Consider the following 12,851-nt stretch of genomic DNA (forward strand, 5'->3'; position numbering starts at 1 on the left):
TTATCAAATAAAGTCATCAAATGCCAAAAGTTTGATTTATCTAGAAAGTGGTGCTGGGTTTGCGCTCTAAAACTGGTCACCACATGGCAGCTCCACTGTTCTTACCAGGCAAGTGACAGAATGAGTTGTTTGTTCAAGCACAACAAACCTGTGCATACATTTTCCTGACAAGTGACCTCTTGTGATTGTGTGAATTATGACTGTCCTCTCTGAGAAGAGTCATTATCTTTCCACATATTCTCCCATCTGCTCTGTGGATTCAGACAGTCAAATGTTTTGTCACAAGCCTCGCAGCTCTTACAGCCTCCACAGAAAGAGAGAAAAAAAGTGCAGTGACAGAAAGTTTGGACATTGACAGCAAAGCTTTTGAAAGTCAATTTAATGTGCTTTTCTGTGATTACCAACTGATCTTGTACTAAACAGTCCGGATGCGGTAAATCTATCCCACCCATCTGGCACAGCGAGCAGCTGAAAACAATGTTTAAGAGTAATTCGAAGCTACTATTTGTCCCATGCCTGGTGGGGGAATGATAGCTTTTTAACTCTGTTCAGAAAACAGTCTCAGGGGGTAAGGCCCATCTGTGATACTAATACATCACTTGTTGAAGTGAGGAGAAACATCAATACAGCTAATATAAAAATGATTACAAACTACGCCTGGTGACATTTTTACCACTTTGCTGAGCACACCACTTATGATCTCAACAGAAGCACAGAGATACACCAAGAAATAAAGAGAGTGAGAGAGGGAGTAAGGAGAGCATGTGAGAGATGGAAGGTGTATTTATGTGTGCCTGTGGGTGTGCGAGCGACATAGTGGGTTGTGTTTAAGAACTCTCTCAATCAACTTCTGTTGATTGCATATTTACATATCGTTTACAAATGCATATTAAACAGCAGTGTGGCTAACACGCAAACACAGGCACACGCACGCTCGCAACAGATGGACAAACACCCTTTACCTGCACACAGAATCTCACACAGAAACACACACACACACACACACACACACACACACACACAGTCTTGTACTCCTATCTTTGTGAGGACCCTAGGCGTCATGATGCATTCCCTAGCCCCTTAAGGGGGATTTATACTTGTGCAGCCTACTATATGCCGTATCCTACGTTGTTGTGAGCATTTAAACTTGTGCGGTGTTGTGTCTGTGTCACTCTTCAGTTAGACCTCCAAAACACTAGTCAGCAGTGGAGGTTTCTGTGAAGTGCTGTAGAGTTTAGTTGATTGAAAAAACACACATTAACACACAGGAAGGTCTGTGTCTTTGCAATGCGTAGTTACATTTTTGGGGAGGTGCACGTCAGGCTACGGCGAAGGGTATGGTGTAGGCTCTACGTTGACACAGAGCCTATGGCGTAGGTACAACATCGATTCGACGCAGAAGTATAAATTCTGCCTTACCCTAACCTTAACGATCACAACTAAATGCCAAACCCTAACCCTTACCATATCCCCAACCTAAACCTTATTCTAACCTGAACCCTAAAACCGAGTCTTAACCCTCAATCAGGCCTTGAAAACGTGAAGACAGGCCTAAATGTTCTGACTTTGCAAAATGTCCTCACTTTGCCAAAGTGTCCTCACTCTGTTGCTGAAATATGTTCTTTTGGTCCTCATTGTGTAGCATGTACAAGTAGACACACACACACACACACACACACAAAGAGAGTGCCTAGCTGATAACCCACAGATGTAGTAGTACTCGTGTCCAGGCCTGAACTCAAAGCCCAGGGAGAAAGGAGTGAAGAGCTGGAACTTCTCTGAGAAGCGCAGGGGTCCATCGGGACCACTGGGACGGTTGCACTCCCAGCGCTTGAAGCCACGCATCCTGTGCTGGCAGGAAGTGTAGCCCTCGTGATTGACCATAAACAGGATGTAGCGCTCCATGCGCCCGTGGGACGGAGGACCCTCGTAGTAAGGACAGTAGATGTCCAGATAGTCGTTAATGTTCACTGCCACCCTGTACTCTCCGTGCCAGAACCTGCAAAGCACAGAGAGAGGAAAAACATGAATTAAAACTTCTTCATGAATAAAAATAATCACAAGCAGCTTGAGGAATATGCACAGAATCAGTGGGCAGAGGTGAGAAGGCTTCAGGGATAGTTTACTGAAGTGTAATGAGATGGTGTGAGACATATATTTTGAGAAAAAAACTGTACTGTACATATTTGTGATACTATGAATATTTACTACATATATTGGATTTCTTTGTGATTGCACAGCATAAAGGAAACTGCGGTGAGGGTCCATTTAGTGCAGTCACGCTGTGCACAGTAATTATATGAAATTGTGTGATCGCATTTTAGACATTTCTGTGTTTGCACATCTCCACAGAATACTTCGAGGTCGAGCCAGCTACAAAACAGCAACCCTTAGAGACTCCACACGTTGCTCAAGGACTCCTCAACAAAAGCTTTCTGATAGAAGGTCTTTAACCATCTGAGTCATGGCAGTTTGCAGCAAAAATATCCTAGGGTGTTTTTTTACTATTTAATAAACAAGAAAACGCCAGAAAAATCAATAATAATCCCTCTGGTTATGGCGGAGTTTGCATAGCAACCAATTTTATTTTAATAAAGCTGGCAGAGCCGTGCTTCATGGGAGTTATTAGCATGTTTGGAATATAGTGGGTTTTTTCAGTCACAGTGCTTCAATGAGCCTTCTCGTATGATACTCAAGAGAAGTGGGTCATGTGATGGTAGAGAGCACACACATTATTATGCCACCCCCTAAAGCAATGTCCACTTAGTTCTGTACACATGCGGATCACTGAGGTTGGCATGGTGAATAGAAGTGGGTCAGAGGTTGCTGAAGAAGAAATATTAATACATACACACATTGTCGAGGGTGTATGATGCCGTTTTCCCTCATCTGGCATCAAGTCAAAGAAATGCAGGTAACATATGGAAATCCATAAGATGGTGCTTCAGCTCAGTTGCTGACTTCCCAATCTCCTTTCAACAGTCTCTACAAGGCATTAGAGTACATTAAAAACATATGGCTGCATTTTTTCCCTACATTATGCAGGCTCTATTTATGTTTGTTTTGATGCCAATATTGCCTATACGGGAACTGAACTTCTGTTTACAATCTTGGAGTCACTGGAGTGAAACAGTCTCACTTAAAGGATAAGGCTGCCGATATCCTATATTTTTGTTATTGTCAACAAATGCCATTAAAAGACCAAAACCAACAATATGTGGTTTGTCTCTCTATACTTTATGACTTCTCCATCTCGTATGGGGCCCTTGCATTTGTTCTGAACACATAATTTCTTAAGACAGTTGGGCACTGTTGTTTCTCGCAAGTTTTATCAAGGTCTTTTAGCAAGTATTATTTTCAGCTGCAGATTAAAACACATTTGGTGTTCTGGGGAGTGTTAACAGCAGCAGGATGGTGAAGACTACTTGAGATCAACTCAAAATCAAACTACAGTGCCCAGGTTTACATAATGAAGGAACCAACCCCAACCCAATCACAGATCAGATACAGTGAATCTTTGATGTTTCTTGGTCATGACTGGGAAAAGCCATGATTTGGCTTAAAATACCCCATTTTGGTTGCAAAATCCCAGCTGGAAAAGCAGTGATATCTGGGTAAAAAACAATCGCATTTTTCCATTATCCCAGCAGGAAATGCGGCAATGTCTTGGTAAAACCAACCAAACACTGCTTTTCGTACAGCTGTCCCTGCTAAAAAGATAACGCCCACATTTGGTGCCTAAAAAGCCACTGGAAATACAGCCACGACTCGCTAAAACACAACCAGTTTTGCTGTTTGTTGGTCTGCAGCTTGGCAGCCATCTCGCCTAGGTAACACCAAGGGGCAACCTCCGAGGCAAAAAAATGAAGCTAATGCAGAGCTGACAAAAACTGCAGTTCCTCAAATGGCCACTTGAAGCTGGCTCCAGAAGCGAGTCAATCCTATGGATGTATTTAGAGACCTGGATACAGCATTGGCAGCAGGGCTCCATTTATCCCTATGGAAGTTGCTCAGTGGCGCATGAAGTCCAAATCACTCTATTTCCACAGTATGACATTACCCAGATCATTGAGGCTGCTTCCACACCACTGGACCCATTGAGCAGGGACAATAGCTGAGCAGCCAACTTCAGGTTTAGTGCTCTGCTAGCTTGAATGGGGTTAAAATAATTCAATCATGCGTCTCTTTTACACTTCCCACATGTTATCGGACTAAATGGATTAAATCTTGATAGTAAAATTAGTAATTTCACGGGAGTTGTGATGCTGAAAAAAAAAATTATCCACTGATTCATAGATGTCTATTTTCCCATCTAAATCTGTGGGAAAAAGTATTTTGGGGCCCAATGGCATCATGTGATGGACCCCGGAAATTGCAGTACCACTGTTTGGCCACTACGAAAATTGGCTTCACAGCCCAACACACTTCTAGAAGCCTGGCATATCCCCATAGATCCTTATGATTACCCCAGAAATAAACATATTTATAGCCTGGTACTAACAACAGTTTCAGTCTTCATAACTAATTTCAACGTCCATGACAGCTGTACAGGGATTGAATATTTCTTTGACACAAGCGTTTATATGTATTAGGTCTTAATGTTATGCATATTTAAGGGTGGGGCTGTGAGTCTCTTCTCCACAGCTCTAGGCTCTAGTCCAAATCTGGTTACTTCTGCTCCAAAACCAAGATGGCTACTGCTGAAAAGGCAAACTCCAGGCTTCACAACGGGAGTCAACAAACCAATGGATGACGTCACGGCAGCTTTCCATAATTTTATCGGTGTCAATCAGTGACATGTCATCCACCATCCCCTCCACCTCGCAATGACAATTCAGCTCATATACTATGTCACTTCAGAAATGTTGATATGATACATTATGAAACATGCAAATGAAACATATTTGTGGTTTGCAGAAACGTACAAAGCGAATGTTTCCTTCTGGCGACTGGGCTTGAAGGTGCATATCAACTAGTGCATGACTCATTCATGTGTTTTGAATATATTTTGGCAACAAGGCACAAAGGAATAAGCTACTGTATAGCTGCCTTCAGGCTACGCAGACAATACTTGTTAGCAGAATCGATTCACTGTTGGTTTTGGACTCCACATGGAATCTGTTGACAAAAAGACCAATAAAAAATATAACCCAATTTGTCTTTGGAGAATGTCATGGTTACAGCCCACTATGAGAGCTTGTATCTAAAACAAACACTCCTTAAGCTGTAACTGACCGATCTATCCAGCTTTTCTCCATGTGTCATTTTGCTTTTATATTAGCACCCTTATGTGAAAAAAATACATCAGTGTTTTTGTAAATGTTTGATATTTAAGATATTTTATTTACTAGCACTCCATAAATAATTTGTCCCAAGGGTACGACATGATAATCTTTTTTGTTTTTGCATCTTTAACAACCAACAGTCGTTTAACATTCAAGTTTCACTTTGAGACATTCTCCAGTAATCCATCCAACATTTCAAACGGCTGTTTAAAATTCCTCGCTGTGACATCGTAGTGTAATCTCTTTGCCGCTCGCCATTAACATCATCACTCACCATGGCTATGATCAATTTAATTTCAAATGTACCAAGTCAAATACATTTTTTTTTCTTTTTAAATTCAGCCACGGCACGTTATCAAATCTTGTTTCTCGGAGCTCAGTAAATTTTGAGACACCGGAAAATGTCTTCAATCAAACCAGCATAAACAGAGACAGTCGTTGGGCAATCTCGACGTCTCAGATGGCACGCGCGCACACACGCGGGCTGAGCTTTTTAAACAAATTCATCATTTTCCCCCTCACCTTGGCAGTAATTGATTGCCTGGAATGAAGACATTTTGGTCTAAGCACTTTTAGTTAGTGGGATATTTAGCTTTGGGACAAATTATCCCTATAACGGCAGTCCTATCTCTCTCCCAGAGGGCAAATCAGGAAGTGAGTTAGATGTGAAATGAGCGCCTTCATGCTTCGGTGCCCTATCAGAGCGAGTTTTGCAGGTTCTAAAGGGATCCTTGAACAGATCATTTAGAGGCATTGATCCACTGGGGAGCTCCTCTCGGCTCTCTCTGCTCCCAATCAACTCTGATTAACAACTAAAGGGGAAAGGCAGAGAGAGAAACAGAGGGAGAGATGCACAGAATGAGAATAAAAGGGCTGAAAGGGAAGAAGACAGGGAGGGAGGGAGACAGAGAGAGAAAAGGTAGGGGAGGACTGGAGATACGTGTGGAATGAGGACAAAAGAAAGAGAAAGACAGAGAAAGGAGGGGGGGCGGAGAGGGATAATGAGATTGCATGAAATGAGAGTAAAACAAGACAGAAAGAAGAGGAAAGAAGGAGCAGAGGAGGAGGAGGAGGAGGCCAGCTGGAAGAAGAGGAGGAAGAGCAGATGGAGGAGGAGTTTTTCTGTCTTTCATTTCAATTTGTAGGACTGTGGTTTTCCATCTGAGACAAATGTGCTTTGCCTATTGATTGTGCACTGATACATTTATGGATGACTACCATCTGAGCATTAGGACTTTGGGCATACAATGAAATGCATGTGTGTGTGTTTGTTTGCATGAATGGACACAAGTGTGTGTGTATGTGTTTGGTTAAATGGTAGCCTGGTAAAGTGGGTTTCGATGAGTGAGGATGCTCAATCCAAGAAAGGGCTAATGTGCCAGGATACATTAGGTTGTATTAAGCCACTCAGCGCCCTGCCCTGCTCCTGTGACACTGTCTGCATTCCTAATATGCCCCGGCGAGAGGAAACTGTGTGTGCAGGTGTGTGTGTGTGTGTGTGCAGGTGTGTGCCACCGCACTCGGAGCTGTTAAACAGTACCATGTTGGTGTGCAGTTACGTGGAGAAGAGTGTGTGTGTGTCCCTGCATCCCCTTGTCTCAGGCTGTGTGTCATTTGGAATTAAATACACACACTGCACTGGCCAAAAAGACATGAGAATGCACTCACACTTAAGGCATGTCTCTTCCTCACAGAGCTTATGTGTGTGATGTGTGTGTGTGTGTGTGGTTGGTGTAGGTACTGGTGTGCCTGCACAGTCTTTCAGTGTGCATATTACTTCACCTTCATCAAACCTATTAAACAGACATTACAATATTTATGTAACACTTTGTATATATAGAGCTATGCATTGATCTGCCATAACACTAATAAAAACTGACATTAATTATGCCTTACAAACATTTATTGTTTTGATGTTGTCCTTAATGCCTTGTTTACACAGAGATTTGCTTTGTGTGCATATACATATGGTGTTCAATGCAAGGAAATGCATCTCTTTACAGATGGATAAAATCGCCACCACAGAAATGGTAGGAAAGTTAATTTTGAGCATTTTTCACAGACATGGAGCAGCACAGAGACAAAAACAGCAGCAATAATGGCGACAAATAAGTGAGGAGGTCGTTAGAAGACGTATAATCCACTATACTTGCACCATACATGTTACACAGCTACCACAGATACTAGAATTAGCTAGCTCAAATTCTTCACTTCAATTCTAAATAGGGCTGTATTACATTCATCAATCTGTTAGCATTCATTTTAATGCTTCCTGTAGCACAGTGCATATGATCTGTCCGAAATCTGCTGCAAAAGTTCAATTTTTTAAACGTACTCGAGGCAAATTCTGCACTGACCCCCCCCCCAAAACAACCGGAAGGAGCTATTTTGCAAACACATCAAAGAGGTTCTTATAAAATTATTGAGACTTTTTAAGATACATTTTTTTTAATTATTTAAGACTTTCATTTGACTCGCACTAACGAGGAGGAAAGAGTAACTCAAAACCTCCACCTTACTGCAGTATTGTAGCAGTGTACTTCAGGGTGTGTCAGTTAGGCATTGTTCATTCTCGGAACCCATCGGCTGTATTTGGCGTCTGACTTCCGGCAGACGGCGATACAGCCTCTGGGGGAAGACCCCCAATTTTTTGGCATTCCAGTTTGATTTGGGTGGAGGAGTGAATTTCTGTTTCCGACTTCCGTTTATATATAAGTAAATATGCTGAACCATTGCGATGGATTCAGAGTTCGCAGTGACGCCAATTATGTTCTGCCTTGTTAGTTCACCGCACGGACCGTTTAACCTGGCAACAACTGCAGCCGGCTCAAACGTGATTGGTCAATATCACGCGGACTACAAACAGCCTACAACCGGAAACCAGGGCTCTTCCGCTCTTCTTCCGGAGGCAAGATCTCCGGGGTTTGCCTACAGACTCTACATTCACTGAATGTAGAGTCTGTATATAGAGACTAAGCATTGTTAAACATGTTTCATGCTTCTTGCAGTCGGTGCAGTCAGCACAGTGCAGATGGCGATATTGTGCAATTGTGGCATAGGTGACAGTGCGCAGAGGCTTAATACTGCTCATAAACAATCTACTACACTCTGTGTGCAATATTCACAAACATATTATGTGTAGTTTTAACCTGTTAAGCTAATTTATCATTTAGTATTTATTATTCTGTGGATTGGATGGTTGAATGTTTGGTGAATGTGTTTTTAACTGTCAGCACCTTACAGGAGTAGCACTCTTAATTTCATTGTGTTTTTTAATGATAAAATGACAATAAAAGACATTCTGATTCTGATTCTGATTACCTAGAGGGTGCACCTTCAGGATTTTGTAATAACATGGATAGAGTCGCACCAAGCAACAACCTCGGAGGTTGAAAAATAAAGCCAACACTAAAGTACAAAAAACTGCAGTTCCTTGAATGACCACTTGAGGCTGGCTCCACAAGCTAATCAATCCCTGTAGACCTCCATGCTGAAATGCCCAACCTTACAGCAGAAATAAACATGTTTACCGTCTGGTACAAAAAACGTGTTTGGTCTCTAAAGCAAATTTCAACATTCATGACAACTGTGCGGACAGTACGTTTTTATATAACTCAGCCAACTGTTAAGTATAATTAAGGATGCGGCCACTTTGGCTGTCTGCAATGGGTCGCTACAGTCTATGAGTCAGATCCACCCCCTCGTCCAAATATGGTCACTCTGGCTCCAAAAATGCAAGATGGCAACAGCCAAAATGCTGAACTCGAGGCCTCAAAACTGGAGTCCACAAACCAATGGGTGTCACAGTAGCCATGTCCATTATTTCATACAGTCAATGGGTTACACAGACCGTTGCCATTATTGGCAGGACGTATGTTACAGTGATTCAAATTTTCGGTTGCTTTAATGACTTGTCTGAACAAGTCCGAAAATATTAAAACAGGTCCAGTCTTCGAGCTGCTCTAAGCGCTTTGAGAACAATCAGTAGAACGAGCAGATGTTTGAGGGGTCCGTGTGTCGTCTGCACAAGGCAAGGAGTAATAAAGGCAAGAAGTATCAAAAGAAGTACAAGACAGCACTCCGACCATCCCAATCAGTGATTCTGGATGTGGTCAAAGATGAAACACACCTGAAATGTTCAACCACAGAGGGCAGTGAAATGCTACTTTTCAGGCTGGTGTGAAGTTTCTACCCTTACAGCAGTGTTATGAATAATCTCCTTGTTCTTGAGTTGGGATGTAAAGTTTGAAATCTTCCTATTCTCAAAGTTTTAGTTCACTCCCTACAAAAAAAGAAAAAAAAAAACATACCCGAGACTTCTGCCTCCACCCAAACACAGCCGAGGTGAATCTCATTTGTGTCACACACTGCCAACCGTTGTCACAGGGACTATTTCTAATGTAGAAAGTTCTTGCAATGAAAACTGTACACAGTGAAGTTGGTGGATTTTCCACAGCGGCTGGTTTCTGAAACATTGACATTACTGCTGAATTTTTTAAAAGTATTTTTTTTGTTTTTAAAGTTTTTAATGCTGTGAGCACCATAAACAAAATTCCATTCACCTCCATAGTATTGGAGACGATGGTAGAAATCTCAGAGACTCTAAAGACTCCTGAAAAACAAACAACTATCTGCACGACTACTTTATATACCATAAAGGGAAAATATACTTTCACAATATGGGTAAGCTCATCTTTAAAGATACCTTTTCTCTGTCAAATATAAACCATTGTGTAATAACATCCTCGAATTTAAGTAAAAGTACAAAAGTATGAGCTTCAAAATATACTTTAAGTACCAAAAGTAAAAGCAATCATTTTACAGAGTGTCCCATTGCAGAACCATCTGTAGTGTTTTCTAATCAATGTGTACATCACTTTGATGTTGCAGCTGGTAAATGTACAGTAGGGGCAGTTTTAATTTATTCATATACATATTTTATACATATACTGGTATATCACTACATGTACTGCTGGGAAGCTTGTGAATTTCCTGCTGGGAATCAATAAAGTCGAACTGATACACAGCAATAAAATTAGAATTTATATGTCGATTAATCTGAATTTGGAAATTAATTAAAACGGTTAAAAAACGTGGTGGAGAGAAACATACAATATGTCTCTCTGAAATGTAGTGAAGTACAAGTATAAAGCAGCGTGACATGGAAATACTCAATTAAAGTAAAAGTATATTCACAATTGTACCTAGGTACAGTACTTGAGTAAATGTACTTAGTTAATTTCCACCACTGGCTGACAGCAGTCCTTGCTGGAAGATTTCTATAATAGTTGAAGTACCCATACACATGCTGCATTTTTTGTGCCCTCGAATCCATTGTTGTTGATGTAGACGCTCAGAAGGCACGCTCAAAAGTGTGAGAGACGCCATCGCATAAGCTTTCCCAAGCACCTATTTTTCAGGGTGCTACTGCTGGCCCCTCAGATAAGATACGATGCGATGCGATGCGATATGATATGATATGATATGATGCAATATGATACGATATGATGCGATGCGATGTGATGCGATACAATACGTTATGATGCGATACGATACGATACGATGCGATGCAATGCGATGCGATGCGATACAATACGTTATGGTGCGATACGATACGATACGATACGATACGATACAATATGATACAATGTGATACATTCAAAAATTTCTCTTTGTTCTCTTTGGAGCTGCAGAAGTATTTCTGCCTTACATAAATAGTCCAGAAGAAATAAAACATATACCATAAAAACACACACAGTACTGCACATCAGCCACTCATGTATTGCACATGACACCAGCACACAACAGAGTGTCATAAACAAAACACAACACAACCCCATTATTTAAAATCTTAATTGAGGTTGGCACAAATTAATTTTTAAAACGAATCAGTTTAAATTTGGGCGTCCTGTATCGTCTGCCCGAAGGTAAAAGATAAAAAAAGTTAAAATGTTAGAGAGCAGTAATGTGCACTGCTTGTCATGTGACATGGAACAACCAATCATAGCCAGCAGACAGTTTTCTTTTCTTACATAAATATCAGTCTGTAATAAACATGGAGGACAAGTTGATCATGTTTAACATATTACAAATAGTACAAATATTTTAGGCTTAAAACAAACTTATAAAACAATGGCCAAAGGAAGATCAGCTTGGACCTTGGGGTGCATACACTGCCTCTGCACCCTTGAAAGTTGGCAATGATCACCAGAGATGAACCCAGCGCCCATCCTCGCATTTTCCAGGTGGCTAAAGATGTGGCGTGAACCCTGGCCCTAATGGGCACTTTAATATTTAACCGTTCGTCAAGTTTGGAGTTGTGTTTCTGGCCACCTGATGAATTTTAGTCCAACATTCATTCTTTTTTTAGCCTTGTTTTGGAAATTCTGGGCTCTTAAGCTGCTAAATGTTCCACTATGTTCACCAACTAGTTGCTAACTGTATCTATCTGACTGTTTGTTGCTGAGCAGGTAGTGTGCAGTGGGGTTTTATAGCTTTTTCACTAAAGACAGCTTCTTGCTGCGTCAAATACGAAGCTATGAGAGCAGCTAGAGTGAGTCAAAACAGTAAAGTTGCAGGCCAGACACCTAAACAATAAGCTGGAACTCACTATAAAGCTCTGTAAAGTTGACAGGAGCTGCAGATCCTGGTGATAATCCTCTGAAGGTTAATCACCACAAGCACAGCCTCTTAAATGACACATTTTCACTTGATAAATTATAATAAAAATACTCGTTACAGCTACTTTAAAGTCATTTTACAACTTTGGTGACCCCAAGTTGTAGCATTAAAAAAGACAAACTGACAAACCTGCAGAAAACACAACACTTCAATTATTCCAGCCTGAGGACATCGAGCATTCACAGCTATACAAGCACCACACACAGCACACACACACACACACACACACACACTGCACCAATTTTCACTGGGTTTGTCTCATTTTTTGACAAACAAAAACTTCCCCCGAAACTTATCCCATCATAATAATTTGACAGATGCTCTAATACAGTGGGCTTTAAGGTAGCTTACAGCAAAGTACAGTGCAAAATTATAAAGCACCACTAATCCTTTTACTCACTCTGTGCAAACTCGGATCACCGGGACAAGAAATAGTGCACATACTTCTTATTTTCCGGATGATAAAACTTGATTATCTTTCATTTCCAGAGAGAGATAGCTTTTTGTATCTCTGGCATATTGACAGTCAATATCATTTCCACACGTAAAACCACCAAAAGGAGGAAAACTTGATAATTAGGTCCAGGAAGGATAGGAAGAGAGATCTTTCAAACGCATATTTTTTCGCTTCGCAAGCCCGGCAGTGTCTTCATGAAAAAGCAAAATCGTTGTTGAAGTGCATGTTGTTCTGTACATGGTCTTTTTCAGTTTTCTGTTCCGCTGCTTGGAGCCATTTCTTTTTAATATTGTCTGTGTGTAAACCTGTGCAATATGATATGATGGTTTGCTTCGTTCCTAATCCCCTGATGTCTCACAGATTCTCCTCACTCTTTCAGTGCAATTGAATTGTCTGGTGAGGTTAGCCAGATGCAGCTGAAAGGACTC

At 41.1% G+C, this 12,851-nt stretch overlaps 1 protein-coding gene across 2 annotated transcripts in view; it reads right to left on the minus strand.

Moving 5' to 3' along the window:
* Positions 1–12,851, minus strand: part of efna2a (ephrin-A2a) — a 133,790-nt gene that overhangs the window by 11,222 nt on the left and 109,717 nt on the right. For both annotated transcript variants that reach the window (XM_050061095.1, XM_050061096.1), the window contains exon 2: positions 1,707–1,999. In XM_050061095.1, the coding sequence (XP_049917052.1) occupies positions 1,707–1,999 (293 nt within the window). The remainder of the gene's footprint in view (positions 1–1,706; positions 2,000–12,851) is intronic.

This window comes from Epinephelus moara, chromosome 14, assembly GCF_006386435.1.
Source record: "Epinephelus moara isolate mb chromosome 14, YSFRI_EMoa_1.0, whole genome shotgun sequence".
NCBI lineage: Eukaryota > Metazoa > Chordata > Actinopteri > Perciformes > Serranidae > Epinephelus > Epinephelus moara.